The sequence below is a fragment of the Amblyomma maculatum genome, chromosome 10 (genome assembly GCF_055883805.1).
Source record: "Amblyomma maculatum isolate TAMU_Amacu chromosome 10, ASM5588380v1, whole genome shotgun sequence".
Taxonomy (NCBI): Eukaryota; Metazoa; Arthropoda; class Arachnida; order Ixodida; family Ixodidae; genus Amblyomma; species Amblyomma maculatum.
In genome coordinates, this window is record NC_139353.1 from 161,847,107 (window position 1) to 161,859,535 (window position 12,429).

Consider the following 12,429-nt stretch of genomic DNA (forward strand, 5'->3'; position numbering starts at 1 on the left):
CTCACCACGCATGTAGATGCGGCCAGAAGAGGAGGAGGCGCCTCGTCTCTCGCTCGGAGGGGAGGGCCTGCACAGAGGGCAAAAAAGATTGTCTCTCTTATTGTCAACAGTTGTAAAAGTAAAGTCGGAAGCAGTCTGAAAAATGGCATGCAAGGAACTTTTTCCAGGCACACCCTGTGCTGCTGTTGCTAGCAGCTAACTACGTCTAAAACACAAGCCTTATGCAGCAGAGTTTTTACCCTTCCAGCACACAATACATACAAAAATACTAAAATAAATCTGGGCAACACTTCAGCTTCGCTTTCAAGGGCATTATGCCAAAGTGTTAATCCTTTTGCTGTCTGGTGTTTCTGATTGCGACGCACCCCTGTGTTGGCTTAACTTCAAGACTATCAGGGATCAAACATATTTCGTTTTTAATTATGAACATAATACAAATACCATACATAACAGAAAATGCACATTTTAGCTCTCATCTATCATGGCAGGGGGGCTGTTTCGGTATCAAAACCCTCTCCCCCCGTTTTAATTTCTTTAGTGCTGCACTGCATCATCCCACACCTTTCAGCCTTTCGCTTCGACCGCCGTAAACATCCGTACTCATATCTGAGCTCAGCTCATATTTCCCAATAGGAAGAGAACACTGTGAGTGGCTTGCCCAACGAAAACAGGCGGAAAGATGTGAAATATAGAGACAGAGAGATGGACAGAGCATTCGAGGACCTTGTTTTACAGTTGATTATGGCGAGCGAGCAAAAGTGGCTATCGAGTCATTTTTCAAGACTGAATGGTGCGTGCGCCTGGACTTGAAACTATGTAGCAGACACTCCAAAAGAATAGAAAAGGGACCGGTAAAGTTGCGGCAGATGGCAGAACTACCTTTGTACCATGGTCACTCTGCACACTCGTGAACATAGATCCCTGAATAGAAGGGTGTGCATCGTTGCTCTACACTCTTCAGTATATGCGTTCTAGAAGCGCGGGGAAAATGAGCTTCTAAAATGATTCTACAGATGGTGTAATAAGTCCAAGCACGTTAGCTTTGTGCTATGGCTCAAATTTTTGAACATGTAGTCGAGAACGTATGGCTACGTCAGTGACAATGCGGGATGGGGGGGGGACTATGTCCTGGTACATCAATGACAGTGAAAGGGTTAATGGCTTCTGTCCGCACGCACCTGCCCTTGTGGATACTTAGCTTATCATTATCAGCCGGACTATGCCCACTGCAGGGCAAAGGCCTCTCCCATTTCTCTCCAATTAACCCGGTCCTGTGCTAGCTGCATCCACTTGACCCCTGCGAACGTCTTAACCTCATCCGCCCACCTAATTTTCTGCCACCCCCTGCTATGCTTTCCTTCCTTTGGAATCCAGTTTGTTACCATAAGCGTTCATCGGTTATCCTCTCTTTGCACTACATGTCCTGCCCATGCCCGTTTCTTTTTCTTGATTTTCACTAGACTGTCAGTAGCTTGAGTTATTTCTCTAACCTACTCTGCACGCTTCCTATCTCTTAATGTTGCCCCTACCATTTTTCGTTCCATAGCTCTCTGCATTGTCCTCAACTTAAGTAGAACCCTCTTTGTTAGCCTCCACGTTTCAGTCCCATACGTATGCACAGGTAAGATGCAACTGTTATACACTTTGCTCTGGAGTGATACTGGTAAGCTGCTAATGTTTGAGTACCTTCCAAATGCACTCCATCCCAATCTTATTCTCCTAGTTATTTCCCTTTTCGGGCTCGGATCTGCGGTCACTACCTGTCCTAAGTAGGCATATTTGTCTACCCTTTCCAACGCTTCTCTACCTATTTTAAACTGCTGCTCCTTTTCCAGCCTGTTGAGAATTACCTTAGTCTTCTGCATATCAATCTTTAGGCCTACCTTTCTGCTATTTCTGTCTAGGTCATCAATAATGTTTTGCAATTCACCTCCCTAGTTACTTAACAAGGCAATGTCATCAGCGAATCGCAGATTACTGAGGTATTCTTCGTTAACCCTAGTGCCTAGCTGCTCCCATTCCATGCCTTTGCATATGTGCTACTTGTCTAATCACCAACCCCTGAAATTAGTGCCTCTATTATCCTACCCTGTGATGCATATACATTAGCATCAGTGGCAACGTTGAGGTACTAGCTGGCATAGAGCCCCCCTTTCAATGAAGCCATACGAATGAGCACATGTTGCCTAGCAGCAGTCTGTCTGACTTAGTATACCAGCATCGTGCCCATCTCGTACCCGAGTGTGCAGCTCCTGTGCACAACCTGCCAAGTAATCAGTGTCCTGCCATGTTGCCAGCCAACTTCCAGCTGATTTCAGGCACCAGTAGCAAAAGGGGGCTTCTGCAATCTTTGATTCAACGAATTTGCAGCACGTGGTTTCTTGACACCACTCCCACATCACTTCCAATGATGCTTCACAAGGAATCAATGAATGAACCAAACAGCCTGCATTCGAGCCACGACAAGGTTTCAATATGCTTGGCTACGCATCACAGCAGAGTTGAATCCCACTTTCATGCTTGTGTGCTTATTGCCCAGATTGTGCATTGTCCTGCATCCATGAAGACAATGGATTTCCAGGGGCTATTTTTGATCAGGCACGAACAAACATTCACACAGAATTCCACTCTGCCACGATGTACAGTAGCCCAGTGAGCAAACAGGCTGCTTTCCCAAGGTGTATCAATGATGCGCTTTTAGGGTGACCACCCTGTCCGCACAATGGTGCGGTTTGCTGACTGGTCAGACATCACACGAGTCACGTCCCTTCGTTCTGGCCAGCAGCCTCTCTGCCCACTTTTGGCCTCAGAGGGCAGCTGGAAGGGAAGCCTTACTCGAGCTGGTACTCCTTGTGCAGGTCCCACTCGCGGGTGAAGTGGCCATCGGCGTCCATGTGGCGTTTCATCCGCTCCTGGTCAATGCTAGCCCGGTCGCTCTTCCACTGCTCATACTCACGCCGCTGCCGACCAGTCATGGCCAGTTTAGGCGGTAGAGCATGGCCCCCACTTTCCTGGAGGAAGAGGAAGCAAGACATGCCGCAGCTATGACAGAAAATGTCTGCCGACTTGACAGGCACCCATCATCTAATTTTCTGCCATCGCTTGCAATGGTTGCCTTATCTTTGGACACAGACCATCACCCTCACAGACCAGTGGTTACCTTCATCATTTATTATCCCTTAAGGATAACCAACGATTAACTCTGAGTGCCAAGTTTCCTGTCACGTATATATATGTAATAATGCATGGTGAGAAGCATGTGTTAGTGCTTCCAAAACCATGTGTTGCTAGTATCATTTGTGTACCTAACATACTGTTTTTTGTGTATGTAGATATATTTTGGCACAATTAAGAAATGAAACCACATATTCTAAGATCTGCACAGCTTGCAAAAAATGTGCATGCTGGCCTTGTGCTTGAGACCTGTACATGTGCTAACATTTTGAGAATGTAGCGCGCAAAGAACGCGGTCAAAAGAAGGGAGGGACAGACATGAGCACTTGTGTCTGTCCCTGCTTTCTTTTGTCAGGGCTTTTTTTTTTTGTGCTACTTTCCAGAAATGCAAATGCACCAACTCGTTCTGCTTAGCATCCTTGTACAGGTGTTGACCACTGGTTGCCTAGGGTGGTGCGACTTTGTCAGGCAGTCTCCTGATATCAGCCAAGACAAAAGCAATCGACTATTGTCTTTTGATTGATTGGTTAGTACATCCCCCACGGTGATAGCAATCTCAATCTATTATTATCTTCTGAATGATTAGTTGGTATATCCTCCAAGGCAATGATATCAATCAACCATTGTCTTTGCATCAACTGGTTGGTACATCCCCCCAGGGCAATAGCAGCCTACTACAGTCGCTGACCAATTTTTCGGACCCTCAGGGGGCCGAGATAGCGTCTGGAAAATCAGGCAGTCCGAAAAAACGAACTCACGCAAAAAAAAGTCACTTTATTTAGCGAGCGGCATGAAAAAATGGTCAATATGCCTCTTGGGGGCGCTACGCTGCCGTACTGCCGGCAAGGGTGACATTCTCGCTGTACACAGCCGAAAGCACCATCAGAGCTCAGGTTAGTTCACTGCCTGTTGGCAGCACAGCTTCTGGCTCCTCACTGTCGGAGCCTGAGCCATCACTTTCCAGCACCTGGCGAACAATTTTGTCGTTGGTGAGTTCAGCGCACAGCTCGCTGTCAGCGTTAGCAAACTGCTTCAGCATCACTTCTATGGGAATGCCTCCCTGCAGCACGCAAGTGCTCGATGAGGTCAGCACAGGAAGACAGCAGATGGGATTCACTGGCGCTATCATCGGATGATGGCGACACTTCATCTCTGATCACGAAACCTGTGTGGTGGAAGCAATTCCGCAGTGTCTCCTCGGTCACCGCCTTCCATGCATCGGAAAGCATGCAGAGTGCAGACAAGTCGACACTAGGTTTTGCCGCTGTCCACGCATAACACCATGCGACTGAGCACGTGTAACCAACAGAGGTCCTTGGTCCATGGGCTGTAGTAGGGACGTCGTACAGCCCAACACACCACACGTTTATGGCGACCGTGGCGACCGTGGCGACTGACGACTGCGCACAACGGCAGCACGGCTAGCACGGCAGAGCTGGCGGAACGGTGCCACAAGCGGTACCTGCCATCGAGGCTATACCGGGTATGCGAGGTGATCAGCGGACTATATGACACGTGGGTTCGAGGTTGCAGAAAACCAAAATGACAATGGCGTTGTTTGCGCTTTCGGTAGCTCTTGAGTCGCGAATTGAAAGAAAAAGTCCAGAAAATCGAACGAGAAGGATTTCAAACATCTGAAATTTTGGTCGGTGTTATAAATTGACTATGGAGTGCGTGGCAGTGCCATGGCAAGGGCTGGATTTTTAGGCAGGTCTGGAAAATTGGGCATACGAAATATCAGTCGGCGACTGTATTATTTTTCGATTGAGCAGATGGTACATCCCTCAAGGCAATAGCAAACTATTATTGTCTTTTGATTGACTAGTTGGAACATCCCCAGGGCAATAGCAATGAACTATATTGTCTAGACGGCTGGTTGGTAGGTTGAATGAAATGACTTTGCATAGACCTCATCCCTGGGAGAGTTCAGGATCAGCTTCTATAGGGCATGCACCGTGAGAACTTTTGCTGAAAGTCGCATCCCCCCTTACAAGAGCCTAACCTAACTAATACTTCAGTGCTGTGTTGGTGCTTTTCTTTGAAGCAGTGTGCCCTTACTGCCGTTTACAATGCAGGTGAAGATGAAAGGAGCCACCGTACCCTCTGCAGGGCCTTGTCCTGGCGCATGGCATGACGCACATTCTCAAAGTCCTGGCCTCCGTAGTTGTCCCGGTGACGACGGCTGCCTCCCCGGTCCCCGACGCTCTCCCCGTCCCCACCATCACCCTCACGCATCCGGTCCGCCAGAAAACGGTAGTTGGGGTCTGGAGGGGGGCCATCCTCCTGCACATGATTACACAAATAGAACGCTTTTCTCCAACCTGTGTGCTCAAAGTCATGCCTCTTCTTCAGAGGCTTCTCCAAAAATAGACGAACACATTCAAATACAGCCATGGTAAAGGCTTGATGTCCTAAAGCTACTCGGCCTAGGTGGAACACTGAATCCTTGTGGTTATTTAATGCGCACCGACACACACAGTACAAGGACGCCTGGTATTTCAGGGATCAATCCCGGGTTCCCGGCTCAGCAGTCGAATGCCCCACTTCTGAGAACTTGAAACCATTCTTCATAATAACGCAAGCAGTACACTACAGTGAAGCATGGGCTCTTGCTACCATCTCATCAGGTGATGTTAGGGCAGTGTGTGCAAATGTACCCATTCTTCGCAGCAGCCAAAGCACAACATTGCAATGCACAATACAAGACCGCAAAGTAAGCAAAACACAAATAAAAGATGTTAATAAACAATGACGCAATGCAAACTACACTCAAGCAGAAGGTACATGCAAGGGGAATGTCAGCGACGAAAGCATAAAACACTAACACATAGCGTTTGCAGAGAGAGAGATGCATAAAGAAAGATAAGTAAAAAGCTGACATGCTAAGAGGAAAGCAAGCAGACAGCATAACAATTTCACAGATATTACAGTAACACCAGTTTCAACACGTAAAAGCGCATTTATGATGGTCAGTAAAGCAATTTTTTACTATAACTTTTACATGATTAGTAAATCATTTATTCATCTGCTAGAATTTATAATATGTAGGGTACGAACAGAGTTTTTCTTTTTTTTTTTCTACCCCAGAAGTGAGGAACATTCTAGGTGCTTCCCTGTGCTTCCTCCACACATTCCTCTGTGCCTCTGAAATGCCAGGAATTTCTCCGTACAGGACATTTGGAGCCAACAGTTTGAAAAACAGCACAAGATAATTCAATCATGTCTTGGAACCCACACCTGGCATCCATAACAAGCATGCCTCACCCTTATCCCATTCAAAACATTGTGCTGCATGATTTATCGCCACTGCATGCGCCAAAGAATCCAGCATCACTTTATTTGAAGCCTTTTGCAGTGTGCTAGAGTTTCCATCATTCCAGACACGCACACCACCAAAGCAACGGCACTGAATCGTTGCCTTTTCTCAGCCCCAAAAAATTTCAACAGTTCTCTCCCTGTAGCAGGAACACATTCTGTGAAAAATTAAGAGGTGCCAATGGCTTCTCAAAGCAACCAAGGAGTGGTTGCAGTGATGGCATGTGTGCGTCTGTATTTACAATGACGGAAGCTGTAGTGGATAGTGAAAGAGTTCAAGAGAAGTGACTCTAGATTATTTTGTTATGCTAAATTGCCTAGCACAATGTTTAGAGTGGCGTTAAAGTAGGGGGTGGTGAGGTGTGCTTGATTGTTGCTGCCAGATCTGGGTTCCAAAACTTGACTGAATTTCAATTTTGTGCTGCATTTCAAAACCGCTGGCTCCAGAATATCCCCGCTGAATGCGTTTACCTTCATTCTGGCTGACATTAAATTGAGTAATTTGTAGGTGTGTGTGAATAGTCGAAATTTCAAATTCAATTTATATTCATAACTTTCTGAATGTTTGAAAATTACCGAATAACGAACTTTTCAAATTAACGATTTTTTTAGGAATCCCCGGCAGATTTGCCATGTTTTCAATGTAAAACTATTTCAGAATTACGAATTTCAAAATAGCGTATATTTCAGAATAACGAACGTATTTTATTTCTTGCTCTACAATTTTGGAACATCAGTATTACGAATTTGGCTAAAATTAACAGCACCGCAGCTTGCAACTCTCGCGTGAAACGAAACAGAAACTGCCGTTTCTGTGTGTATAGTCCGTGGGCTGTAGCTATCATCATCAGGACATCTAGGACCAGCTCCTAGCGCCACCATGAAGCTATGGTTTATTACGCAGTAGCCAGCAGGCCTAGCTACCTGCGTTTTTTTCCTTCCTGTGTTGTGTGCCGTACGCGACTCGGTCGTTCGTGCGCTCGTGCGTGCGGTACGGTATTTTTTTTTTTTTTGCCGCTGGTTATCTTATTGCGAAGTTTGTGCGAGATTGGCGATGATATTAGCCAGCGAAGTGCCAAGAAGATATGAGCGCAGCTGCTTTCACTGCAAGAAATCGATGCAGGGAAAAAGCGATTCGGCCTCTACAGACAGCTAGTATAGTGCCTAGAATATACTTGCTAGTGTGCCTTGCGGAGGGATTTCTCAATGGGAGGAGGTGGCCGCGCCGGCGATGCCTTCCAACTTTGGCCGCCAGGGGCGCTGCTCATCGTAAAGGTGCCGTCGACGCCGTCGGCCACCGGCGCGCCCTTGATTTGCCGCAGTTGCGCTGGCCGAGCCATCAGTGGTTTGAGCGCTTTGGACGCGTCTACGCTGTTCTTTTGTTTTAGTCGTTTTGTTCCTTGCATTCATGTGAGAGAATTAAATTTGCAACGACTAATGATGCTAAAAATAAAGCATCAGGGCAGGGAAAAGACATGTTTCGTGTCGCTCTGTCAGAGTGGCTACTGCTCGAATCAGGACTAGGTTTCTATGTTTGGTGTGCCATCGGACCCTGCGCAGCTTGCGTAGTGGAAGCGGCTGATTAAAAGACAGGACCGCAAGTTGACTTCAACGTGTGTTGTCTGCGAAAAATATTTTGAGGAGAGCTACATCGAGAGAACGTTCAAAGTGACGGTGAACAGCATCGTCAACGAGCTCGCTAGAGATAGACCACGCCTTAAGCCCGAAACCGTGCCAACGCTATTCGACCATTATCCGAACCATCTTCTGCCTAAGAAGACATCGAAAAGGAAGTTGAGGAACCTCTGTGACCAACCGGCCTCTAAATGACAAAAGCGCAGCGCCAGTAATGCCAGTGGTGCAGACGACAGCCATGCACGCACCGTCAAGGATGTTTGACAATGCTTCCAAGGAGCTGGCAGCAGAAGAGCCGAGCGAGAACTCATGCCTGCAGCAGCAGATGTGCAGCTTTGAACCTCAAGATTCGTTTGACTCAATTTACATCCCTGCGACTTGGACCAAATTAACCGAAGCACCTGCTGGCTCTGTAGCCTACACGTGTTATCGAGCCGAAAAAAAAAAGAACTTTGCACTTTGTACATAGAAAAAATGATAACTTTTGGAAGCTTGAAGCCTGAACGCAGTTCTGTGGACGCTGTAGTGTATATTCTCGGAAAAGAAAAAAACAAGCACGTACAATACAACAGTATCTAAAGCTGAAGAGCTATATAGGCAGAGTGCACTGGAGGGCACGTCTTTGTTCCGTATGTGGCCTGCAACCAGCTGATTCAGGAAGCACATATCATTCATGGGAATGCATTTTGCAAAAAAAGTGTCGCTTGACCGTCAACTCTGTAGGGGTAAGCTGCGCTTAATGCAAATACCAGCGGAGGCTTACACAAGATGCGCAGAAAGAAAGAAAAAGCATGCAACCAACCAAAAAAATGCTGCAACATTTCTCGCGCTCTGAGAAGAGCTAAGAGAAAACTGGCATGGAGCACAGAAGCAAGTAGCTCTATTGAAAGCGCAAAATGAGGCGCTAATAAGTGAGTCTGCGGCTGAAGCTTTTTTTTAATCCCGCGCGTGACCTAGACAATTGTGACCGTACAACAACCGCTCGGCTGCTGAAACCGCGAAGCCGAAACTGATGAAGAAAGTAAAATTAATTATAAATTACTCAGCGGTGGTAAGCGAAAAACCACGTGGAATATCTAGCGCATCATTAGCAAGTGAAAAAAAAGATACCACCAAAAATTGGTATCATACTACTTTAAAATTATTGCGGTGTCATATGTGCGGCCTTTCTCCAAAACCTTTAGCGGTGCATTTCTATATCTTTACTTGTTTATTGTTGCTGCGCCTTTTTGCTCAAATTTTACTGTATTGTAGACTTTGTAAAAAAAAAAGAACCAATTATACAATCACCACTTTTGTTTCTTGCCTTTCCTTCTGTTACAAAAGACAGCACACCGCATAATGATCATTTATGTATGAAGCAACAATTAAGTGACTTCCTAATAAAACAAATGAATAAAGAGTAAGAACAAAAACTGAAGTCAGATTCAGACTGCTTGTGTTTATTGTCGCATGCGATATCTGAAAACATGCGCGCGTGCCATATGTTACGAAAAAGCAAGATCGCCCTTCTTTTCTGTAGCATATATGTGACGCTATGAAACGTCATTAACCTGATATATATCACCTTAGCAATAAGCATGACTGAAGTGCAGAAACGTCCACGTAACCTATCCGCAAGCATGAGGCCCGTATTGACGTTCGTAGCCCTTCACTGCGGCATCGCGATATACCATGGACCATAAAAAAAGACCGAAGAGTAAATAAAATTCAAAGTTGGGTTAATGAACAGTGTAAAATATTAAGGGTATTTTCTGATACCTCTGTCACACGGACAATAACAGTCGCCGTCGATCCGTTCCGGGTTAGATCGCGATTGAGAATATATAGTTGCCATAATTCGGGACAACCACCTGGGATATGAGATATGAGCTGACTGAGCGCTCACTCAGAAGGAAGATGCATACGATACCCTACATCCGCGATCGCGATGCATGGATCGCAATCGAGTGGCTCCAGATCAAATAAAATCGTCATCGGAATATTTCATAGCAATATATTGAACCCGGCCCGGACTCGATCGTTTAATCAAAACAAAGTATTGCGACCAACGTGTCAACTTTAGGTGCTTGATTCAAATTTCTTGTCTCGCTGGATATCAGAAAGTCAATATGTGTTCTGCTTAACACCTTATCCGGTTCAGCTGAATAAATAAAACAGTAAGATATAGCAGACATATATATGGACCCGACAGTATTTGTTAAACGCTTCCTTGAGTGCTATTTCAGCGTATGATGTTCTTTGCACAGTACTAGGACGGTACGATTGTCTTCCACCAAGAGTGCTTTTAGACAAAAAGTGCGCTCAAACCGTCAAGAGACTGGTTTCGCAGTGAAAAGCGCAGCGCGCTATCCGGACCTATATGCCGCCTATGCTGCCAAGGCCGCGGACGCGGAGCGATAGCACCTTAGCTATTGGTAGCGCCGTCCCGCGGTGGCGGCGGGAAGGCATCACCGCGGCGGCCACGCGAGCGCACGCCCTCGGCACACTAGCCAGTATATTCTAGGCACTATACAGCTAGCATTGCCCCATCGACTGCCGCGATCATTATGAAAGACCGAGACAAGATTTTCAAAGCTCAGGGAGCATTGCAGATGGGGTCATAAAAAACTCCGATGTTTTTTGTTTTTTTTTTTGCACATGGACAAAGTCTGTACTTTCATCGCTCGGTGCAATCATGCACGCGATGAGGTGTTCCGGAAAGCAGAAGGTGTATGTGCTGTAGTGGTGTAATGTAGTGTGCGGTCGTGTTTGCCACACGCGGCAGAAGAAAATAATGCATTTCTTTAAATAAATCAGTTTTGGAGTTAGTGCAACCTTTTCACTTGAGGTTTTGCTTGTCTACACACGTGCCTACTGCCAAGGTACGTCATTTTCATACCAAGGTTTGACCACTGGCTTATCATCGCAGATTTTTCATTGCAACGATATTTCAAAATAACGAATGATTTTTCGCGGTCCCGCGGGATTCGTTATATCGAGATTTGACTGTACACTGAAATTTTTTTACTTCTGATTGAGGGTAAACAGCGCAAAAAAGACAAGGACGAACGAAGTACACAAACGTTGTACTGCCCTGTGCCCATCACCGCAATGTTTGACCAAGTTTCCTGTGCAGTGAGGCACCCTTGATACTCGATGGGAATGTTTTGTAGAGACGGCCTTCCCGACAGTGCGCACAAAGCAAAGCACTCGATAAAATTGGGAAAAAGCATCGTTTGCACTTGGGTTTCATCTCAAATGCAGGCAACCATCGTGCAGGTGTTCGTCAGACAAAATTACTGTCATGTAAATGGTTTTCAGCAGTCCTATCAGGGCCATTTAAGCTTTCGGTTATTTCATACATTTTTTCTGGTCATTTGAAGGCCAAATTAATAACAGGAGTTTACTGTATTCAGCGGCAATATGACAGCTCGGCTCGGTGTCACGCAGGTTCATCCTGTACAAAAAACGAATATACAAAATCCTGTATCAAATTCATACTGAATTTTTCTGAGTATACACCTCCGTGCAATTCTAGGTATTATTATTTGCAAACGCCATGTGAATTCTGATATAAATAAGACCACGAAAGCTTGCTATTTTGCAATTCAACATTTTTTTTCTTTCAGTGATCAGCTATTCGATTTAATAATCAGAGGCATTTTTCCCCCAATTTATATTCGATTCATATTAGAAAATTCATTATTTGCATATCCATGGTAATTTGTTATTTGAGGCATATTTGCCTATTCTTCGGTAGTGGTGGCTGCTTGCAAGCTTAAGCATCTTTTGCCCTTTCCAGCAATCACAAACATGGTCCCCAGCAGGCCTTAGGCCTTTGAGGAGGAAGTACTAAATGAAAAGAAAAGAACCGGCTGCGTGAGAAACACTAAGCTGACAACCATTTCATGACTCAAATATGTCTGTGTTAGCTGCGAATTCAAGAATTTTATTTTCACCAAGTAGCTCTTTCCTGGACATGCCACCATGTATCAATCGCCTGTGATCAATGAATGCAAAGCAAAACTTCAGTGCCTATCACTGCTGCTATGGTCTTGGTACACCAAATTTTTTTTCTCAGAAGGAAAATTTATATTATTATTATTATTATTATTATTATTATTATTATTATTATTATTTACCAATACTGTCACTCTCAACCGAAAGCATAGCAGACACATATCAAGCGCACATTGAAAACAGCCTTCTTTATTTAGCGCCAGAAAAATCTGTTTAGCTCACAACATTTTTGAGTTAAAATCTCAATCTTTTAGAAGCTAGTCTTTAAACAATTTTGACACATTTTGTGGGCTCTAAAGATAT

At 45.2% G+C, this 12,429-nt stretch overlaps 1 protein-coding gene across 3 annotated transcripts in view; it reads right to left on the bottom strand.

Moving 5' to 3' along the window:
• Positions 1-12,429, bottom strand: part of LOC146177811 (uncharacterized) — a 75,609-nt gene that overhangs the window by 17,723 nt on the left and 45,457 nt on the right. For all 3 annotated transcript variants that reach the window (XM_084580590.1, XM_084580589.1, XM_084580591.1), the window contains exons 6-8: positions 5,275-5,457; positions 2,836-3,011; positions 6-67 (exon numbers count right to left, since the gene is read on the bottom strand). In XM_084580590.1, the coding sequence (XP_084436716.1) occupies positions 6-67; positions 2,836-3,011; positions 5,275-5,457 (421 nt within the window). The remainder of the gene's footprint in view (positions 1-5; positions 68-2,835; positions 3,012-5,274; positions 5,458-12,429) is intronic.